The sequence below is a fragment of the Mus caroli genome, chromosome 11 (genome assembly GCF_900094665.2).
Source record: "Mus caroli chromosome 11, CAROLI_EIJ_v1.1, whole genome shotgun sequence".
NCBI classification, from domain to species: domain Eukaryota; kingdom Metazoa; phylum Chordata; class Mammalia; order Rodentia; family Muridae; genus Mus; species Mus caroli.
Window position 1 is genome coordinate 82867895 of NC_034580.1, and position 21022 is coordinate 82888916.

The 21022-nt window shown below is 40.6% G+C and overlaps 2 protein-coding genes across 2 annotated transcripts in view; both read left to right on the top strand.

Annotated features, from left to right (window-relative positions):
- Positions 1-5271, top strand: part of Hsf5 (heat shock transcription factor 5) — a 42947-nt gene extending 37676 nt beyond the window's left edge. Inside the window, exon 6 of the mRNA XM_021178390.1 lies at positions 3041-5271. Coding sequence (XP_021034049.1) covers positions 3041-3111 — 71 coding nt within the window. The 3' untranslated portion in view covers positions 3112-5271. The remainder of the gene's footprint in view (positions 1-3040) is intronic.
- A 3311-nt stretch (positions 5272-8582) lies between these two features.
- Rnf43 (ring finger protein 43) overlaps positions 8583-21022 on the top strand; it is a 72810-nt gene continuing 60370 nt past the window's right edge. Inside the window, exons 1-2 of the mRNA XM_021175822.2 lie at positions 8583-9179; positions 10192-10820. Coding sequence (XP_021031481.1) covers positions 10569-10820 — 252 coding nt within the window. The 5' untranslated portion in view covers positions 8583-9179; positions 10192-10568. The remainder of the gene's footprint in view (positions 9180-10191; positions 10821-21022) is intronic.

Genomic DNA, 21022 nt, shown 5'->3' on the forward strand with positions numbered 1-21022 from the left:
AAAAAAAAAAAAAGACAATGTGGTCTCAAATTCTAAAACAGAATATATTTATGGTTCTTAATATCCCATTCAACAGGATCATGCTATCTCCTAGAACTTCTCAGTGTCCTTCTGTAGTGAAATTATTTTAAAATTTGGGGGCTACAGAGATGGGCTCAGTGGTTCAGAGCATTGGCTGCTCTTAAGATAACCTGAGTGGGGGCTGGAGAGATGGCTCAGTGGTTAAGAATACTGACTGCTCTTCTGAAGGTCCTGAGTTCAAATCCCAGCAACCACATGGTGGCTCACAACCATCCGTAATGAGATCTGACATCCTCCTCTGGTGTGTCTGAAGACAGCTACAGTGTACTTACATATAAATAAATCTTTAAGAGAGAGAGAGAGAACCTGGATTTAATTCCCAGTACCTACACACACACACACACACACACACACACACACACACACACATATATATACATTTACAACCATCTATAACTCCAGTTACAGGGCATCCAATACCCACTTCAGAACTCTGTGGGTACCATGTGGTATACAGACATACATGCAAGCAAAACATCCATATAGATAAAATAATTTTTAAAGTTTTAAAAAATATTTAAAATTTTTGTTGCTACATGTAAATAAGGACAGTTTCTTATATTTTGAGCTTTGTTTTTTTTTTTAATAAAAGGCTTCATATTGATTAAACATCAAAATTACACTTTTTGTTTGTGTATGTCCTGATAAGATGTATAATTTTGCAATCACTGAACACTGAATGTTTAAGATCAAAGTTCAGTTCATTCCTAAAGACTTCCCAAGCCGGGCGTGCTAGTTCACAGCCGTGCTCTCGGAACTTGGGAGGCAAAGGCATGCAGATTGCCGTGAGTTTAAGGTAGCCCTGGAGACTGTGTAAGACCTTGTTTCAGAAAAGCAAGCAAGCAACCACACAAAAAAACTTCCCATTTTGTAGGTATTGGATGATGGTTCACATAAAGGGAGGGTGCTTGCCAAGCAAGTGAGGGCAGTGTCCTCATCCCTTAAAGCCTGCCTGCCACTGATTCTTTAATACTTATCTTTTCGTTTCTGAGTGAAGTCATAATATAAAATATAAAAGCTCTTAAAGCACCAGGCTAGTCTATATAGTCTGTGCGTTGTGTTATTATATATACGCTCTTCTTGATTGGCTTGATAAAAAAGGCTCACCCTTTTAGTAAAATCGTTGTTTAAATGCTTACTGCTAGAAGCCATGTATCAAATTACACACACACACTTTTGGGTTGTTTGTTTGTTTGTTTGTTTTTTGTTTTTGTTTTTTTGAAACAAGGTTTCTATGTGTAGTTCTAGCTGTCCTGAAGCTCACTGTGTAGACCAGGATAGCTTTGAACTCAAAGATCCACCTGCCTCTGCCTCCCAGGTTTTGGGATCAAAGGTGTACACAACTATGCTTGGCTCCAATTTTCATCTTATTTTAAAGCTCAGTTACTAAAAAAGGTTTGTTTCCGCTCAGTCTATCTTTCCACGAGATCTACCATTCCTCCAGTAGTCTCTCCTTTTGTCATTACTAAGATTTCCTAATTGTCTCAGTAAGGGTTCAATGCAACTCTTATAAAGGGCAACATTCAATTGGGGGCGGTTTAGTCTGTTATTATCAGGGTAGGAAGCATACATAGTGCCATGCAGGCAGACATGGTGCTAGGAAGATAGTTGAGAGCTCTACACCCAGACCCCAAGGCCGCAGGAAGAGACTGAGACACCTTTCTTCCAACTATGCCACACCTTCTCCAGCAAGGCCATACCCCCTAACAGTACCATACCCCCTAACAGTGCCACACCCCCAACAGTGCCACTCCCCGTGAGTCTTTTGGGGGCCATTTGTTTCAAACAGTTTAGTTTATTTTCAAAATAGGGTTATAAATAGATCTTTTCATATCTCAAAATCAATCCGTCTGTCTCTTTGTGTGTGTGTTGAGTCAGGATTGTGTAGCCCTGGCTAGCCTAGAATATTCTATATAAATTAAGCTTGCCTTGTGTCAGTCTCTTGCCTCTGCCTCTCAGGTTCTAAGATTACAGCCTGTGCCACCACCCCCAGCCATATCTCAAACTCTTATTTTAATAGTTTCCATTACCATATGCCTTGTTCTCATCTTGATGTGGAGCTGAGGAGTTTAGAAAATGATCATAATTGTTACTCCTACATCTTTTGGTCAGTTTTCAAAAATCCTGAAGCTTAGGTTGCACTCCGTACCAATTAAATAAGAGTGTCTGGAGGAGGGAGCCCCAGGCACTGGCGTTTTGAAGATTGCCAGACGATTTCAGTGTGTAACAAGGTGGAAACCACTGGCTTTTCTTACTTGCCATATAATAACTTAGCCACTCCACCTCACTGTTACCTACTTTCTTGTCAGAGTTAAATAGATGGCTTATAATGATGTATTTATCTACTTTAAAATGTTCATACGTTACATAAATGTTCTGCAATTATCACTGTTGAAAAAAAAATTCCCAAGCTTGTACTTGCACTGACAATTTTGACTACTTTTCACTCTTGATAAACTGCTTTGCCTCTTGATCCCTGTGAGGATATGCTGAAGCGGGGTGTGTGTGTGTGTGTGTAATTTTGTTTGTATGAATATATTTTATCTTATTTCCTTTTTACACATTTTCTTTTAAGTTTTTGTTTGTTTAGTTTGAGACAGGATCTAAATGTAGCCTCAGCTACATGAGCCTCTCTAAGTAGCTAAGACTGGCTTTGAACTCCCACCCCTCCTCCCTCTACCTCCCAACTGCTAAGATTACAGGCATGTGCTATCACATCTGGCTATCCCCTTTAAATAGATAGTAAAGGCAATACTTTAAACTTTGTTGATCTGCTTGGATTCATACCTAGCTCCTGGGTGTGCTTTAAAGAGTGAAAAAAATGTCCTAAAATTGGGAGTCTGGTGAAAAAACATAATTTATGATTATTTATAGACAACTTGTTCTTGCCTGAAGGCGTGTCTGTTGACATCTGTAGCCTGAGGGGCTGAGAGTGAGTAAACCATCCTTTTCTTCCTAGATCTTCATCTGCTGGTGGATGTGGCCTGCAAGCAGGAACACTTTCCAAAGGAGGAGGAGTTAAAAGAATGAGGAGCTGGGTGACAGCCGTGACATCGTGCGCTAGCCACGGCTGGAGGGGACAGGCGCTGCACGTGACACACTGTTGGGAGTTTTTCAGTTCTGTTAAGGAAAAAAAAAAGCATCTTTTTTGTTTTTGTTGAGATTTTGTTAAATTGAAAATTGGGAGTTTCATATTTACTCCAACTGTTCAGTTCAGATTGCTGACCTTGACAAACTGCTAAACATCTAGCGGCCTTTTTTTTTTTTTTTTAATTTTTTTTTTATGCTGCCCAGATTCCTTTCAAATGAAAAGTCCTGGCCTTCAAGAAGCATCTAAGTGTTGATGGTACTGGAGCAGTGTGTGTGCTGAGTTGTGATGCCATTTTGAACTGTAGTCAGCACAGTGTCGCCTGTCTGAAGTCACAGTGTGATCCTTTAAGGAAGAGGGTATGATAAACCAAGACACGTGAGGTCACCAATAGCACAAGTCCAAGCGGGTCAGGGCGCCCAGGGAGGACATGCTGGAAAACGCTCATTTTCTAAGTGATTAACCAAGAACGGGCTCTTGATTCTCAACCCACGTCCTGTTTGAAGAGCAAGGCATCCGGACTTGGCCCATCCATCACACTAACAGCCTCTGAGTCTTTAATATTCATGGGAGTATTTTTTTCCATTTTCATGTCTTTCTTTAATTTGAATGATAAATTATCATAAATAGTAAGAAAGTTTTGTTAATATCACTTACATAAATGTCTTCTAAAGAAAAATATTTAATTTGTTTAATTATATTTATAAATGCTGATAGATGTAAAGGTTTTAAAGCTTTGTATTTGTATTGACACTGCAGAATAGAAGGATTAAAGGACGCGAGTGTAATTTTATGTTTGAAGGGTAAATGTACAATATGTAAAGAAAAGCACTGAGAGGTTTAGCACTGTTTTCTTATTTTAGATTTTCACATTCAGCTAGTATAAATTCTCATCTGTAAGGGGTATTGTGTGCAAATTTGGGGGGAATTGCTTGGTATCATTTACTGGAAGCTATGCTGTAATTTAAGACAAACCTATATTTGAAATATTAAATGGCTTAAGCTTCTGAGAGACTTTTGGACAGTGGAGTAGACTATCACCATTTTTCTTATCCCTCTGTTGGACTGTGCACATGAGTAGTCGAATTGTGGGGCTGTTTTTAAGGAGAGGAAGGAGATTTTAGATGTCCAGTTTTTGTAGTTGATCCATGTCCACTCAGTGACAGCAAGAACTTTTGTGATTTAACGGATTTTGAGGACTAGAATTTTCTTGCTGAATACCCCCACACACCCCTGGTTTCCTAATAAGCGCTGCAGAAATAAAAGGAAAGGTCTGTGGATTTAAAGCTAATGAAGCAAGCAGCGCTTCAGTGGCATTGCCACTGTACCAGCCATTGCAGGTTCTCAGCTCACTTCCTGCTTTGCGCTGGACCTTCCCAATGGCATTAGACCCAGAAGTGTCGCAGAGATCGAGCTGCTCTGGAGGGTGAGCTCTGGATTAGTCCACAGCAACTCAGTTTAGTTTTGAAACTAGGTTTTGAAAATTGACTCTCTGGCCATCTAATTAGACTATTTGTGCTCCTTCCTGGGCACCTAATCATCTTTACTAGGGAGGCTTGAAAGATACACAGACGATCGAGACGTCTACATCTATCCGTGCCAAATGTCTTGGCAAAATATGTGAAAAGGAGACCCGGCTTCTAATGAAGGACCTTTGCCTTTTCTCTGTCACATTGAAGAGCTGGTAAGCTGTGTAGGTGATAGTTCTTCCCCTCGAGATGCCTTTCTTCGCCTTGTGGCTATGGAAAGAGGTAATACCTTTAGAAGAACGTGTGTCAGGCAGGAACCTTGGCACAGACATGGTTTCGGTGGTCTACAGGCTTGATCGATGAGATGCCTTGATTGGCTCTCCAAACGTTTTTACAGACGAGCACACCAGATAGAGGAGCTGGACCTCCTGCTCTGCTCACTGCCTGGAACCCATCTCCTAAAGCCATCGTCAGTGACTTATGCAAATAGCAAGCAGTCAAGTGGAATGTGCATGTGAACTAGCCAGCAGGGCCTGACACACACTGAGTTCCTGTCTAGCACCTCCGCGTTTCAGCACTTTAAGCACCGATCAGTTTCAGTCAGTCAACAATAAAATGAATGTTCCAACTAGACTCTTGTCTTGGTTGTTTTACTGTTTTATTGGTTGCCAATAGAAAATTTAGTCATTATAAGCAGCTGGGTAAAGTTAAAAAACTCAATGCATTCTGTTTTTCAAAGAATCTGATTTCTCTCTCTTTCTCTCTGCAGTGCTGGAGACGAACTCAGAGCCTGGCATGCGTGCTAGATAAACACTGTACCTGTCTCCTTGTTGAGACAAGGTCTTGCTATATAGACCAGGCTAGCCTGAAACTTGCAGTGATCCTCCTGCCTCTGTATCTAGAGTTCTGCATTTCAGGTGTGTGGCACCATACACAGTCTGCATCAGGGTTATTCTTGGTTACATAAAGAGTTAGAGGCCGCCGGGCGGTGGTGGCGCACACCTTTAATCCCAGTACTCGGGAGGCAGAGGCAGGCGGATCTCTGAGTTCGAGGCCAGCCTGGTCTACAAAGTGAGTGCCAGGACAGCCAGGGCTATACAGAGAAACCCTGTCTCGGAAAAAGAAAAAAAAAAAAAAAAAAAAGAGTTAGAGGCCAGCCTGGGATCTGTGAGACCAAGACACTGTCTCAACAAAACAGTTGTCCAGACCTTTAAAAATATTCCTTTTAAATAACGATTAAAAATTAAATGTTTTTAAGAATAAGGACAGTTCTTATACATACTTCATGGAGTCCTGGGTTTTAGAAAAGGATGAGTCGTCTTCAGTAACTTTAGTGAATCCAGGCAGGAAAGTGATTGCTAAGGATCCTCTGTCGGATGCGCAGGATGAGGCTGGGGCTGAGGAGGCCACTGAGACCCAGGGCACTGGCCCTACATGCACAGGCCCTGCATTTAGATGCCACAGGCACCACAAAGAACACCGTGCCATCTACAGCATTTTCAGGAAGGGGCCATGGCATATCAGACCTAACTTGAATAATAATTTACCTTGTTATTTTGGTAATGTAAGTGAACTATGTATTAGTGCACTAAAGCACAGGGTTGTTTGGCTTGATCCCAAGTTCATGAAAGATTTATTTCATCATTTCCAGATTTCAGAATTTCCGTGAGAGAGAACAACCAAGTTTATAAGTTTATATTTTTAGTTTTCAACTAAATATGTATATTAACTATTAGTTGATTACTCTGTGAGTTTCAAGAAGGAAAAGGTGCGGTCTACTTAGAAGTTATTTTGTTGTTTCTCTTTGGCCTGAAGATATTTAACTTGTACTAGTGTTCTATAATTACATGTAGTTTTCATTATTTTGATATGTCACTCTATGGCCATGGTTAAGAGCAAAACATTTATGCTAATGAGACAGCTTAGCAGGTAAAGCCCCATGTAGTCTTGATGACCTCTGAATTGGACCCCAGAACTCCTGTAAAGGTGAGGGAGAGAACCAACTGCACAAAGTTGTCCTTTGATCTTCACACCCGTACCCCCCCATCCCACTCCACCTCTCTCTTTCCTCTCCTCTTCTTGCTCTCTCTCTCTCTCTCTCTCGCTCTCTCTCTCTCTCACACACACACACACACAGAGAGAATTATACATTTAAAAATTCAAACAAATTTACTTCAGAGCTAAACATGATAGACTATGCTTGTAATCCCATCTAAAAAGTTTAAGCCGGAGTTTCAGAAGTTATTGGCTATCCTGGGAAATGAGACACCTACCCCCTTTTTGAAGAAAAAAAATAGAATTTCTCTCTCCCAGGTTAGTTATTAACTATAAAACTCTGAGACCATCTTAAACCTATATAGAAAAATATCAGTGGGCAACTTGATGCTTTCAGAGATACTATACTACTTAATCCTTACAGCAAGCCTATGATTGCAATTATCCACAGGGCATATTTTTGACAGGAGGTCCTGGTATATCTGACGGACCTGGAACTCACTCTACAGGCCAAGCTAGCCACCAATTAACAAAAAGTCCTTCTCATTCAGTTTTGTGACTACTAATATTACAGTTGTGAGCCACTATGCTTGGCTAATTATCCACATTTTTACACATGCCCAAACAGGTTCATCTATATATTAAATTAAAACACAGAACTTCATCATAATCATTTAAAATGTATACATTTCAACAGAGTTGAACGACCACATTGTTGTTTATGAATAGAATTTTGAAAAATTCTACTAGTTCAACCATGGAATGCTGACCATGGGGCTGGAGGGATGGCACAGGTTAAGGTCGCTGACTGCTCTTCCAGAGTTTGAGTCTCGGTATTCACATGTGGCTTACAAACATCTGTAACTGCAGCTCCACCGGGTCTTACACCCTCTTCTGGCCTCACACACACATGGTATACAAACATACATGCAGACAAAACATCCATACATATCAAATACAATTTTAAAAAGAAATGTCAAATATAATTTTGAAAATGTAAATATTGCAGTATTCAAATATGAAGATTTATAAAGAACTATATTGCATGAAGGTAGTAATTAGCTAAATTTAATCTCTTTACCTATACTGTTTTTATTAGACATATTTAACTTTTAAGAAAAGATTTATCTTATATGTATGGGTGTTTTGTCTGAAGTGCCTGTGGAGGCCAGACAAGGGTGTTGAATTCACTGGAAATGGAGTTGTAGACGATTGTGAGCCACCATGTAAATGTTGAAAAGTAGACTTCAGCCCTCTGGATGAACAGGCAGCCAGTGCTCTTAACCACTGAGCCCCTGCTCCAGCTCCAAGCATAGGTTTAATGCTTGGCTTCTATATGCAGGCTAACTTACAGCCTTACACTGGAAGAATAGGTTTGACCCAAAGAGTAAGAGAGAGATAACAGATTCCAGACTAATGACAGCACCCCGATTTGAGAGATCCATACAGGTGTAGTTTAGGCAGAACTACTGAACGTAGTAAGAACTGAAGAAAAGCTATGCAGAAGTCTTTTCACAGTGGCAGACATAAGCAACAAATACTCAGTATAAGATCTCTCAATTCTGGCTTTGTGCATTTGTAGACACTAAAACATGGGAAGAATAGAGATCTATTTGAATTTGTAACTGCAAGACTTTGCGCAGTTCTTTTGTCTTTTGGATGTCTTTGTTTTCTGTTCTGTCCCTCATACCGCCGTCAGTGTGCTGGTGCTGCTTACAGAATAGACACGTTTGGGTGGCCCTGATTTATCTCCTGTGGGGAAAGGTGAGGACTGATTGAACTGCGTGCAGTTGGGCTGTCGCTCACTAGGGGGAGTAAAAGAGCACGAGACAGAAAGAGACCGAGAGAAGACTTTTGGTTAAGTTAGTGAGTGCGTGCACCAAGAGGAGGAGGGGCCGGCTTGCGTGTAGCGGCTCCACCCTCACTTTGTCAGCAGGTAGAGAGCGTGATTGCAGTCCCAGGGGAAGAAGTCAGAGCTGGTACACCAATTACAAACCACAGGTTTCCTGCTGTAGGGAGCTGATCCAGAATTGTCTTTCTTGAAAGGAGCACTTCAACCCTGCCTCCTTCAGAACTTCCAAGTCCATCTACGATTCAGGGATACCGCCTTCTCCCTCTGGGATCTTCTGTGGTTTGGGTAGTGAATGTTCTATTTGCTGCTTCGTTTCTCATCTCTTCCAAGAGCTGACCATTTAATATTCCGTACAGAGGCGGAGGGAGAAGACTTTTGTTAGATTTTAGAGATGATTTTGGCTCTTCTTTAAGCATTTCCAGAGTTCTTGAGGAGGACAGTAGCTCTCGTCTTGGAATAAGTTTTTGCCTGATCTGTGTGGATTACTTTTTCGGGCTTCGGAATTTCTCGGCACCTACCTGTAGTGCGAGCACTTGGTCTGATTGCAGAGTGAGAAGGTGGAAGCTGGAGCCGTACTGGGTTAAGCAGCTCAGGTCTTTTTTTTTTTTTTAAGCAGGATTTATAAAAGCATAATTGAATTTGTTTCACACACCCCCCCCCCCCGTGGACTCCAGTGGACCCGACAGCGCAACAGGTTTGCAGATTTCTTTTGAAATTCTTTCTTGTTTTCTCCCTCCCTCTGTCTCAGCAAAAGTAAAGAATCTATAGAACAGGTTTGCGTTCAATCGCTTGGCTATTCAGCACTTCCTCTGAAGACTGGATAGGATTTTTAAACGACTTCAAAACGCAGCATACTTTGTGGGTGAGGTGTATTTATAGCTACTTAAGGGTACGCATTTTAAAAATCTGATGTTTATGAAGAGTCCAAAGTTTCCTAGGAGCATAGAAATACCCCAGGTCTCCACAGCCTGATTTTTTTCAGGGTGCTCAACTTAGAGCCTTTCTACTCCCCCTATCTTTTATTCTCCGCCCCCTCAAGGAATTTGAAAACTTAGGAATAGTCCTTTGTTTTTCTCCTGAATCTAGAAGATTACAGATTGTAAAGTCTGGATGTGTTTCCACAGCATTCTGAGGAAAGTCAAAGCGCTTGGTATTCTCAGACTGGAGAATAAACTCTGGGATCCCTAAACGAGAAAGGAAAGTAGAAACAGAAATATGAATTTTAGCTGGGAAAATCATTGCAAAGCTAAACTTTTCAAGTATCTCAAAAGGGAAGTTGGAAGAGATTTTGATACTCAGATTAATTGTGTCGTATGTCAAAGATATATGAATTTGTGCCTAATTTTACAGGCACTTTTGGTGGAACACACACACACAAAATAATATATTGCAGTTCTTTAAAAGTATATAAATCCAGTAGGCCTAGAACTCTGGACTATGCTGAAGCACAATTCAGCGTGGACATTTTCATGAGTATATGCTACAGCATCTTTAGACGTCCCTCCAGGTGGGCCTGATTAGTTCCCACTCTTCCCCTATTCAGAAGAAAACCTCCTCATGGACTTTAGCCATTTATGGTTGACATTTTTTTCTGGCTTAAAAAGGGCAGCATGTCTTCGTGTTCTGAGCTGAAGTTCCTCCCTCACCTCCAATGCGCTGCTTTAGCCGTTTACTGACCTTGTTTTCTTCATCGGCCTTGGGTTTAGTGCCTCAGAAATCTGATACATATGGAAGACCAGCAGCAAGTGATCTGACATAATACCGATCCATGTTTGTATCTAAAGCACATTTGGAAATTCCAAAGAGAAGAGGTGGCGTTTCTGTATTCGCAGTGACGATGGGAGAAAAGGACATACCTGCCCCAGAGGTGGGCTGAAAAGGCCATCTCCTCTTCCCAGTCAGGAATCCCCCCGTGCTTGGGAATTGACTTTAGAAAGAGGAAGGACCAGAATCTGACTTGGCTCTCTGAAACGGAGGACTAGCATTTCTCCCCATTCGTGTTCTGCACTGAGGACCTGCCTTTGGGATGAGCTAGTAGTAGAAGCAGTATGCATGGCCGAAGAGCATTGATGCAGCTGGTAGCATGAGTGGTGGCCACCAGCTGCAGCTGGCTGTCCTCTGGCCCTGGCTGCTGATGGCAACCCTGCACGCAGGCTTCGGACACACAGGACTGGTGCTGGCGGCGGCAGTGGAGTCCGAAAGATCAGCAGAACAGAAAGCGATTATCAGAGTGATCCCCTTGAAAATGGACCCCACCGGAAAACTGAACCTCACTTTGGAAGGCGTGTTTGCTGGTGTTGCAGAAGTGACTCCAGCAGAAGGGAAGCTAATGCAGGCAAGTAGAATGCGGTTCCGTTTTACCTTCCTTCCTCTGCTTGAAAGATGCCGGTCTTCTTTAGTTTGGCAAAGCAAAAACCCACGCAAGGGCTTCCATTGCTTAGTGTTGCATTTATTCACGTTTTGTGACGACATTGCTTTATTGGTAGTGTAAGGTATATTCTTATTTTATATTTGAATATATATATATATACATATATATATTCTCTATTTTAGAAGGTAATTTGCTTATTTTAACTTATGTTGCATTATCTCTTGGATTATACATAATAAAACTTTTCTTTACAAATGTATATGGAACACTATTTTGATAGATGAAAATACAAGTATTTATTTAAATGACTTGAGGAACATAGCTTACATCCTGTTAAATTGTAAATGTTAATTTTAATGATCGAGGCACCCTGAAATTCTAGACTGCCCCCGAAGCATATTTGATTACCGTGTCACTTTTAAAATTCGGTCAAGCTTGAATGCTATGGCTGGCTTCCTACCACGTGTGGCTCCCTGTTGCTAATCCCCAAATGGAGAGGACTAGGTCACAAAATGGACCCAGCGTCTGCACCGGGCCTTGCTCCTTCTGGTCCGGTTTTTAAATGTACAGTTTAAAACTATAAAAGTTTATTTGACTTTTTTTTTTTTTTTTTGGACTCACAGAGTTTTTCCTGAGACAATTTCTTAGGTTTCAGGCTGTATCTTATTCACAATCTACCTTTTCCTATATGTTGAATTTATTAACTCATGAGGGCCATAGTCTTCCTTAAGGCCAATTGCTTGTTCCTGTGGGGAAGACAGAACTTGGTGAGCTGTGGATGTGTTTTGTTTTGTTTTTGTTTGTTTTGTTTTGTTTTTTTAATGGACAATCTACTGTCTTACTTCATTAAAAGATGTTGCTTGCTTATCTGGTAAAATAACACTTCTTGCTGTAGTTATTGGAGGTAGGTTTAAATATGATCAGCCTTAGCAGCCAAATTCAGATTTTTATTTTGTGATATGTATGGAATATGAATTTTAGTTCATGGTTATATGAATTAGAACTTTTTGATATTTACAGAAAGAAGGTAAGAACTTGAAATAAATTAATTAGTTATTTCTCAAAAATGAATATTTTAACTAGGTGTTATGCCCCATGCCTTTAATCCCAGCACCCAGGAGGCAGAGGCAGATGGATCTCTTTGAGCCTAAGGCCACCCTGGCCTATACAACAAGTTTCAGGACACCCAAGGAGGCATAAAGAGACCATATCTCCAAAAAAAAAAAAAAAAAGACATTTTTATATATGGTTTAGCGGTTCTGCATTTCACTTCTTTGCTGGTATTTCGAAACTGCGATAAATAAAGAGGATAAAGAATTTAGACAGAAAGTTCTGCTGGTTGGAAAGACAGACTGCAAAATTGCCGTGAGATTTGATATATATGAGAGGCTATTTATCGTCTTAGTTGGCTCTAGGCTGGAGTTAGGAGGACTTAAAGCTAGAATAGTAACTCACTGGTAACGGAGGGGTGGCCTTGTATCCCTAATAGCCTGAAGCCTGAGGTGCCTGCCTTGTGAATTTTAGCAAAGAGTTTTACCAGTAAGCCATCTGTGCAGTCCGAGGAGTCACGCTAAGTAAGCCCTGTGCCTCACTCGGCCCCCATGAACGCTTGTTCAGTAACTCAGTGACCTGCTCTGTGGTCCAGCGTCCTCTTTCAGTTCACATTGGCTGGCTTCTCTATGGTAAAACTCTTCCCTAAAAACACCTGTATTTTCATAAAGGAAGGGACCTGACAATCAATTTTTAATCCACAGCAGTTAACTAAATTTTCTTAATCACTCCTGAAGACAACCTTTTAAAATAAACCTTGTAAAATATATATCTTTCTTCATTATTTGATTCACTTTTTCAAAGAGGGAAGGAAGTTGGTTTGTGTGTCTCGAATCCACGCCGTTTGCTCTTCATCAGACTACACTGAAGTCCGTTTACTCATGAGATTGCCTAACCCAGCCTTCCATTTGAAGTTCTGCTTCTGTCTCTGTGTCTGCAGTTTAGCTATCTTGGTAGATGGCTGCATTGTTCCATACCACAAACGAATAATTCCTTGTATCCTGTTTATGAATTAATTCTTATTAAGATTAGTTGTCTCTAAAGAATCAATTGGGTCTTGTAAAACTGAAGTACTATACTGTACATGGGAAAGTTTATATAAAACAGTGGTTGTAAAAAGAATAACCTTATTGCTCTGAACATTAGACATTTCTTTACATTGTTCCAAATTAATTCAGGATTCATCCACTTTCATGAAAACCAAATTAATTGGATTTCATTTGTATCACACACTTAATTTTCCTTAGAAGAAGGGGGCCTGACTGTGACAATGCAACCATCCTGTGACAATGTTGCCATTATTCCCTGACATTGTAGCCATTCTGTGACAATGTGACATCCCCCTTTTGTTTAATAAGGAAATAGAGCATGTAACTGCCTTTAAAATTAATTTCTTTTTCTCAACTTTTTCTGGTGATTCTAGTTTTCTTTTTTCTTTTCTTTTTCTTTCTTTCTTTCTTTTTTTTTTTTTTTTTTTTTTTTTTTTTTTTTTTTTTTTTGATTCTAGTTTTCATATTCAAGCCGAGCAGTGAGGAATTTTTGTCTAGGTTCTTAGTCCTCACTTTCTATGTTTAGATTTTTCCTTGTTGGCAGTAATATCTAGGCGTGTTTCTTTGCTCTCTCTGTCTATCTCTGCCTCTCTGTGTACAGGTTCATGTTTGTGTTCCTGTGTGTGTGTGTGTGTGTGTGTGTGTGTTTGCTGCGCACTGGAAGAAACTGAAGAGGCGCTGTCTTTGCTACTATAGCCTTCTACTTCCCAAGTCTTCTCTTTTCCTCAGAATTTCCCATCTTAGCCCTGCACAATTATATTTCTGCTTTGCCCCTAAGTTTTTTTCTATGAGTTACTGTATCTTCCTAATCTTGCTGCATGTTTGCCATCCTCTTTGAAACGTCCAACTCTCAGGTTCCCCCTCCATTTGCCAAGCCTTTCTTTCTTCCTTGTCTCTAGTTCCTTCTGCCTCCCCGCCCCTTTTGTCTTCCACTCTGTTTGTACACTTAGAATAACTAACCACTGCTATTCTGATCTGTTGGGTTTTTAAACTAATCATCAAAGAAAACAGACAACCCAGACAGGACAGGCCAAAGAGACTCTGGAGAGCTCCTAATACTTGGTGGTGACTTACAGAGCGTGTTCTTACATGGTAGTGATTACAACTTATATATATTTTGATTTGAACATATTCTTCATTTCCTGGTTCCACCATTGCTGATGAAACATATCCTAGAACTGAGCACTGTCTGATGCCCAGTTTTCTGTCTTGCTTATATTTAATTAGTGTTTGTTTCTGTTATTACTATCTAGTGATGTTATTGGTGTTACATCTATAAGCGATTGTAGTCATATTCTCTCTTAAGTATTAGTCAGAAGGACTCCAAGTTTTCTCCAAGCAAAAGAACACAAGGATCTTAGCACAAGAGAGGTCACCAGCTCCTTGGCTATCACATTCTTCCTGCTCAGCTGGTTGTCCTGGATTTTCTTAGACTCCAGGATAAAGTTATGACCAAGATTAGAATGCACTACCTGGAGGTGGCAGACTGCAGTGGGAGCGGGGCTAGTTTTACAGTGTGAAACTAGCTGCAGTAATAGGGAGAAAGCGCCTCCTGGACAAACCCTTTGCCTCCAATCCATCTACTTATCAGCACACACATTGCGCTCTCTGAATTTTCACTTTATTTGTATTGAGCACCTGAAACTTTTAACTGAAGGTCTTGGCCAGGGTTAGACAATCTTCTGTTGCAAGCTGTAGACCTAAAGAATTAACTAACCCCAAGTGGCTGTTCCATTGGAACAAAATAGCTTTTACTTAGGCGGGTGTCTATGACATTGAGGGATTTAAATATGATAGCCACCAAACAGATACTGCACATTTTACATGTATTAGCTCATTGAAATATCATGATAGCTTTATGAGAGGCAGTATTCTATATACATTTATTTCTCACATTTTACAGAGAAGGAAACAGAGACTTAATGTCTCTAAGGTAATAAATAACTAGTATTAGTGAGCATTGGTGCAGCTGCAGCTTGGACTGTAGAGCCGGGCTTCTCCAGCTCTGAAGTCCTGTCTATGGCACAGTGGAGAGAGCGCCAGAGCGCCACTCTCCTGGACACACAGTATTCTACCCCCTCTAATAACGGCTGAATTTCTATTTTTTCTCATTTTGAGTTTCATTGCAGAAATGAGTAAATCAGAATGTTTATCCAGGATCTCTGGTACAGTTTTAAAATGTGGTGACTACTAACCCAGGAACTCAAAGAATACGTTTTAAAATAACATGCATTTAATTGACATTGCTTAAGTGAGTTCCTTAGATGCAGATGTCAGAGTAGATTTTATGATATTTTTGCTTTGCTGCCAACCTTTAAAAGAACTACAGAGTAAATATTCAAGGTACAGTCAACTCTCAGTTATTTATGCTAATGAAGATACAGAAAATATAATTAATAATTGGCTTTAAAATGTATTCAGAAATGCACTATCAGATACTAAGCCCGCTGAGGCCTTCTAGATCTGTTTTTTTTTTGTTATGAATCTAGTATCTGAAGGAAAGGAGAAGCTGCAGAATATTTTTAAAAACTTTTTATTTGTACATATGAGTGTCTTGCTTACATGTGTGTATACCTCTTGTATACCTGGAACCTGAAGAGGCCAGAAAATGGCATTGGATCCCCTGGAACAGGAGTCACAGACAGTTGTGAGCTGCCATGTGGGTGCTGGGAATTGAACCCAGGTCTTCTGGAAGAGCAGCCATGGCTCTTAACTGCTGAACCATTTCTCCAGCCCAAGCTGCTGCAAGTTATTGTTAACGGTGCTTTTCAGGTCAAAAGGGAATCTCTTGCAGAGTGTGATGGCACAGGCCTATTATTCCAGAACTCAGGAGACTAAAGGCAGTAGAATTATGAATTAGAAGTGAACTTGGACTCCACAGTGGAGTCAAGGCCAGCCTGGGTCATTTGTTCCTATTTAACAAAGAAATAAAACAAAATAAAATCAACAAAAAGATGTGTCCATTGTAATTATCTATATAAAGTAGATGTGTGTGCATTCTGTATTTCATATAGAAATGAAAAAGTTTAAGTTCAAATTCATAGATATTTTTTACTAATAATAAATGAGTTGTGTTTCAACTCTTGCCCCATCATCTCTGCAGTACCCTTCAGCAGTTTGTATGGGCACGTATCTTCCTAGTTTATACTAAGGTGTGTGGAGATCATTTTCTTTTTTTTCTTCTGGTTTTCTGAGACAGGGTTTCTCTGTGTAGCCCTGGCTGTACTGGAACTCAATCTGTAGACCAGGCTGGCCTCGAACTCAGAAATCTGCCTGCCTCTGCCTTCCAAGTGCTGGGAGTAAAGCATGTGCCACAACTGCCCAGTTCATTTTCCTTAACAATTTATTTACTTTAGCAGTTTACTTTTCGTGCAAGATTAAAAGCATTTCTAGAGAGCAAGGTGGTGTAGTTCAGGTCTTTAATCCCAGCACTTGGGAGGCAGAGGCAGTCAGATTTCTGATTTCAAGGCCAGCCTGGTCTACAGAGTGAGTTCCAGGACAGCCAGGGCTATACAGAGAAACTTTGTTTACACACACACACACACACACACACACACACAAAAATACATACATATACATACATACACATATATACATACATATATTCATACACAGATACATGCATCCATACACATATATAAATACATACATGCATACATGATTTCACTTATTTTTAAAGAAGTTCTTTACATTTTGTTCCCTTGAAAAGAGTGTTTTGGCCCTTTGTGGGCTTTGATTTTCTTCCCTTCAGTTGGTAAATACAACAGAGGGAAACACAAATGAACACTGTATTATTATTACAGTATTAGCATCCAGAAATGGTGGCAAGGGATTATAGAGAAGAATGTGAGAATGGGATCCATTTATATAGTAATTTTCTCCCAAGAAGCTAATGTTGAGTCCCAAACTCTTGTCACCCAGATAAGAAGAGGTAACATTTTACCAAAAATATACTGAGGGCAAGGAGCCAAGAACAGAGTTGCACAGAGGCAGAACCACTGTGTTTTATAGGACATGGAAGAAAAACCTAGAGGCTGGAGAGAAGGCTCAAAGGTTAGGAGCACTTACTGAGGACCCTGGTTCAGTTCCTAGCACCGATATGGCAGCTCACAGTTGTCCGCAACCCTGATTCCAGATCTTCTGACATCATCTGGCCTCTGCAGGCATCAAGTATACATGTGATGCACAGACATACATGCAGGGGAAACACACATATACATGAAGTAGTAGTCATTTAAAAACCTTTTAAAAATAGAAGTAAGAATCTATTTTTATTTGATTGTTTGATTGAGACAGGGTAGCCCTGTGTAGACCAGGCTGGTCTGAATTCACTATGTAGACTTGACTGGCCATAAACTCACAGAGATCTGCTAGCCCCTGCCTCTTGGGTGTTGTTATTAAAGATGTGAGAGATCTATTTTTTAAGATATCTGATGATGCAGGCTTCCATGGGTCAGTCACATTATTGTGAAGAGCTAAAATATTGTTAATGGCCAAGATAGGTCCTACTTGGATATATATGTTGGTCAGTGTGATAAATTCATCAAAAAAAAAAAAAACTGTTGATGAATCAGCTTCACTTCATCTCAGAAAGGCATTTGCACTAATCTCCTGCCCTGTTCTTACTGTCCTTTTGAGAATTGCTCGAGTCAAAAAAAGCCCAGGTCTGTACAGTGACCCGTGTAAGCCTTAATGGCCTGACCCCGGTCCCTTCCCTTCCTCTCTTCTCCCCATCCCTTCAGTTAGACCATGTGTATCCTACCCCAGGGGAGGCTTCTTATTAGCCCATCAGACAAAGCCACCTATACCCAGGCACTTTCTTCCCCTAGTCCCCCGAATGCCACCCCCCTGCCAGCCTTGATGAGGCCTTCCTCCACCACCGTTCATTCGTAGGTCTCCTTGTTCTCTCCATGACCCATATTCCCTGCCATGATTTAGTTTACTTTTCCAAATCATTGTCTCTAATGACATTTTATTTTTCTAGTTGCCTGTCTCCTCTTAGTAAACTGTGAATGCTATGAAAACAGATTTTCCCCCACTTTTGTTGAAAGCCATATCTCTAGAAATAGTGCCATATTATATTAGGTAGAGCCTTGGCAATCAGTGTTTGTTAGTGAACATAACTCCAAGCTGAGAGATAATAAACTCTTAGAGAAAATGGGTTTATTTATCTCATCATATTTTAATTGTTTTGATATATTAATGGCCAACAATTCATGGCTAGCTCTCATGGATATATTTGATGTGTTCCCTTATTAACATTTTACTATATTTGTTTCTTAATTGATTGATTCTGGAGATGGATTCCAACCACGCTCACTAGGCAAGCACTCTTTCCCTAATCTGCATTTCGGGCCCTACTTAGCACTTCTTTGTATGTTTGTTTGCTTATTTGGCTATGAGTGGTTTTGGTTTTGAGACAGGGTCTTACTGTATAGCTCTGGTGAGCCTGGAGTTTCCTTTATATATCAAGCTGGCCTTGAACTTGTTGCTATCATCCTACCTCTACTTCCCAAGTGCTATATTACCAAACCCAGCTCCTGGCTCAGCCTTTGTTCATAGATAGTTCAACCTTTGCTTCTTAGGAAATTCTGGTTTTCTAAGGAGTAGTGGGTACTGAGTTTAAGCCCTTGATAACAGAGCATTAACATATATCCAGCCAGGCATGGTGGCGCACGCCTTTGATCCCAGCACTTTGGGAGGCAGAGGCTGGCAGATTTCTGAGTTCGAGGCCAGCCTGGTCTACAGAGTGAGTTCCAGGACAGCCAGGGCTATGCAGAGAAACCCTGTCTTGAAAAAGACCAAAAAACAAACAAACAAACAAAAAACCAAAAAACCCCCCCAAAACCAAAACCAAAAAACCATCACTTCACCTTCTTAGTTCTTAAACTTGTGATTCCTAAAACTGGTTTTGAAATACTCTAAAGCAGTGTTTTTTCCTGCCTCTGTCTGTCTGTCTGTCTTTCTGTTTCTATGTGTTGCTAGAGATTGAAGCCAAGACTTCATGCATGGTAAGCAAGTGTTCTTCTAATTGAGCTATATATACTCACCTCCAGACTTGATATTTTAAAAAACTAAACTTAATAGCTTTTTTTGTTTTTAAATAACCGATAAGCTACTGAACATTAAGTAGCTAATATAAGCATTGTAGTTCAAGGGAAAATGTGTCCCATGATTTTTAGTATCTTAGAATTTGTGTTGAATTCGCAAATTTAGGGACACCAAACTGATTTAAAGTTGTAAGCCTAAAGGCAACATTGTCTCTCAAGTTAAGATGATGCCAAACTTGTGATCCCTGCGTGAAAACACTGGAACACTGCAAGTACACTTTTAGGTTGAATTATCAGACACTTGTCAACTCAATACCACTGTGGACCCAATAGGGCCTTCCTTGCACATACTAGACAGACTATCAGTTTTATGCAAGCAGATATCTGGGCACTCTGCTGTTGATGCTTGTAACTACATGACAGTTGAGGAATACTGTTACCACCATTGTCTGTAGAATACATTGGCTGAAACTAGAGGCCTTGTGTTTTATATCTACTACTTTTGCTGTTTCCTATAATGTGCACGCAGATGTTCATTCTTTGTTGTTGTTTTTTTCAAAAACATTTTCTGTAGTCTGGTCAATTAACCACTCTAAAAGAAAAATTTTCAGTGGTCCAGGTTTGTGTGCTCTTATTTATGTGTTCCGCACTCTTTCTCTCATATTCTCATGGACACTTCTTCTTTACCCTTGTAAAGAGCTTAGAAGCCCTATGTTGGAATCAAGGTCTACTACTATAGCGTTTTCGGTTGCTACAGTAAATGGTTTGGGTGTGGGAGTCGGGGAGGAGGGGCAGGGGTAAGCATCAGTTATCCCACCTGGTAAATCATCAAGGTTCAAGGTGGAATAAAGCAACTACTCCATTCTTTTCATCTCACAGATGAAGAATTAAATCCAAGAAAATTAATGTTTGTCAGCCAAAGAACTGGTATATCTTCCTGTGATATTTTCAGCCAAGTTTACTCATTTTAAACAATATTTTGTCTTTGATGGAAATTAAAAAAAAAACCCAGAGTCTATGAAGAAAACAATGTAGCTGGACACAGTGACATGTGTGATTCCGGAATGTAGAAAACTCAGACAGGAGAAATGCTGAGAGCTCAGGGCCAGCCTAGGCTACATAACAAGTTTGAAGCAAGCCTGAGCAACATAGTAAGACCCTCTGTCAAAATATACCGCCTCCCAATTTTTTTTAAAGATTTATTTATTTTATGTATGTGAGTACACTGTAGCTATCTTCAGACACACCAGAAGAGGGCATCAGATCCCAGTACAGATGGTTGTGAGCCACCATGTGGTTGCTGGGAATCGAACACAGGACCTTCAGAAGAGCAGTCAGTGCTCTTAACCACTGAGCCATCTCTCCAGCACCCCCCCCCCTTTTTTTTTTTAATAAGCTGGCGTGGAGGCTCATACCTGTGATCCAGCACTGAGGAGGCTGGGTCAGGTGAGCCAGGTAAACAGTGAGATCTTGTCTCAAAAACAGCAGCAGCACAAAAACCAAAAACAGGGCTGGAGGGATGGCTCAGCAGATAAGTGGGCTCGCTGCTCTTACAGATCACCTCGTTCAGTTTCTAGCACCCGCGTGGCGGCTGTAACTCCAGTTCCAAGGGAACTGGTGTCCTCCTTTGACTTCTGTGGGGGCCAGGCACGCATAGACATATACACTGGCAAACACTTATAAACATAAAAAAAATTTTAAAAACAATGATTGATTGATTTTTTTAAAAGATATAGTACTGGGGATATAGCTCAGTGGTACAGGATTTGTCTTGTATGCACATGGCCCTAGGTCTGAGCCTAAGTACCACAAGGGAAAAAGCACTCTGTCTGTCTGTCTGTTAGTCATCTATCTATGGTAGATTGATGGTCTTGGACTCAGGAGGCTGAAGCAGAAGGATCGTAAGTTCAAGACTTGCTTGGAGCCGGGCGTGGTGGCGCACGCCTTTAATCCCAGCACTCGGGAGGCAGAGGCAGGCGGATTTCTGAGTTCGAGGCTAGCCTGGTCTACAAAGTGA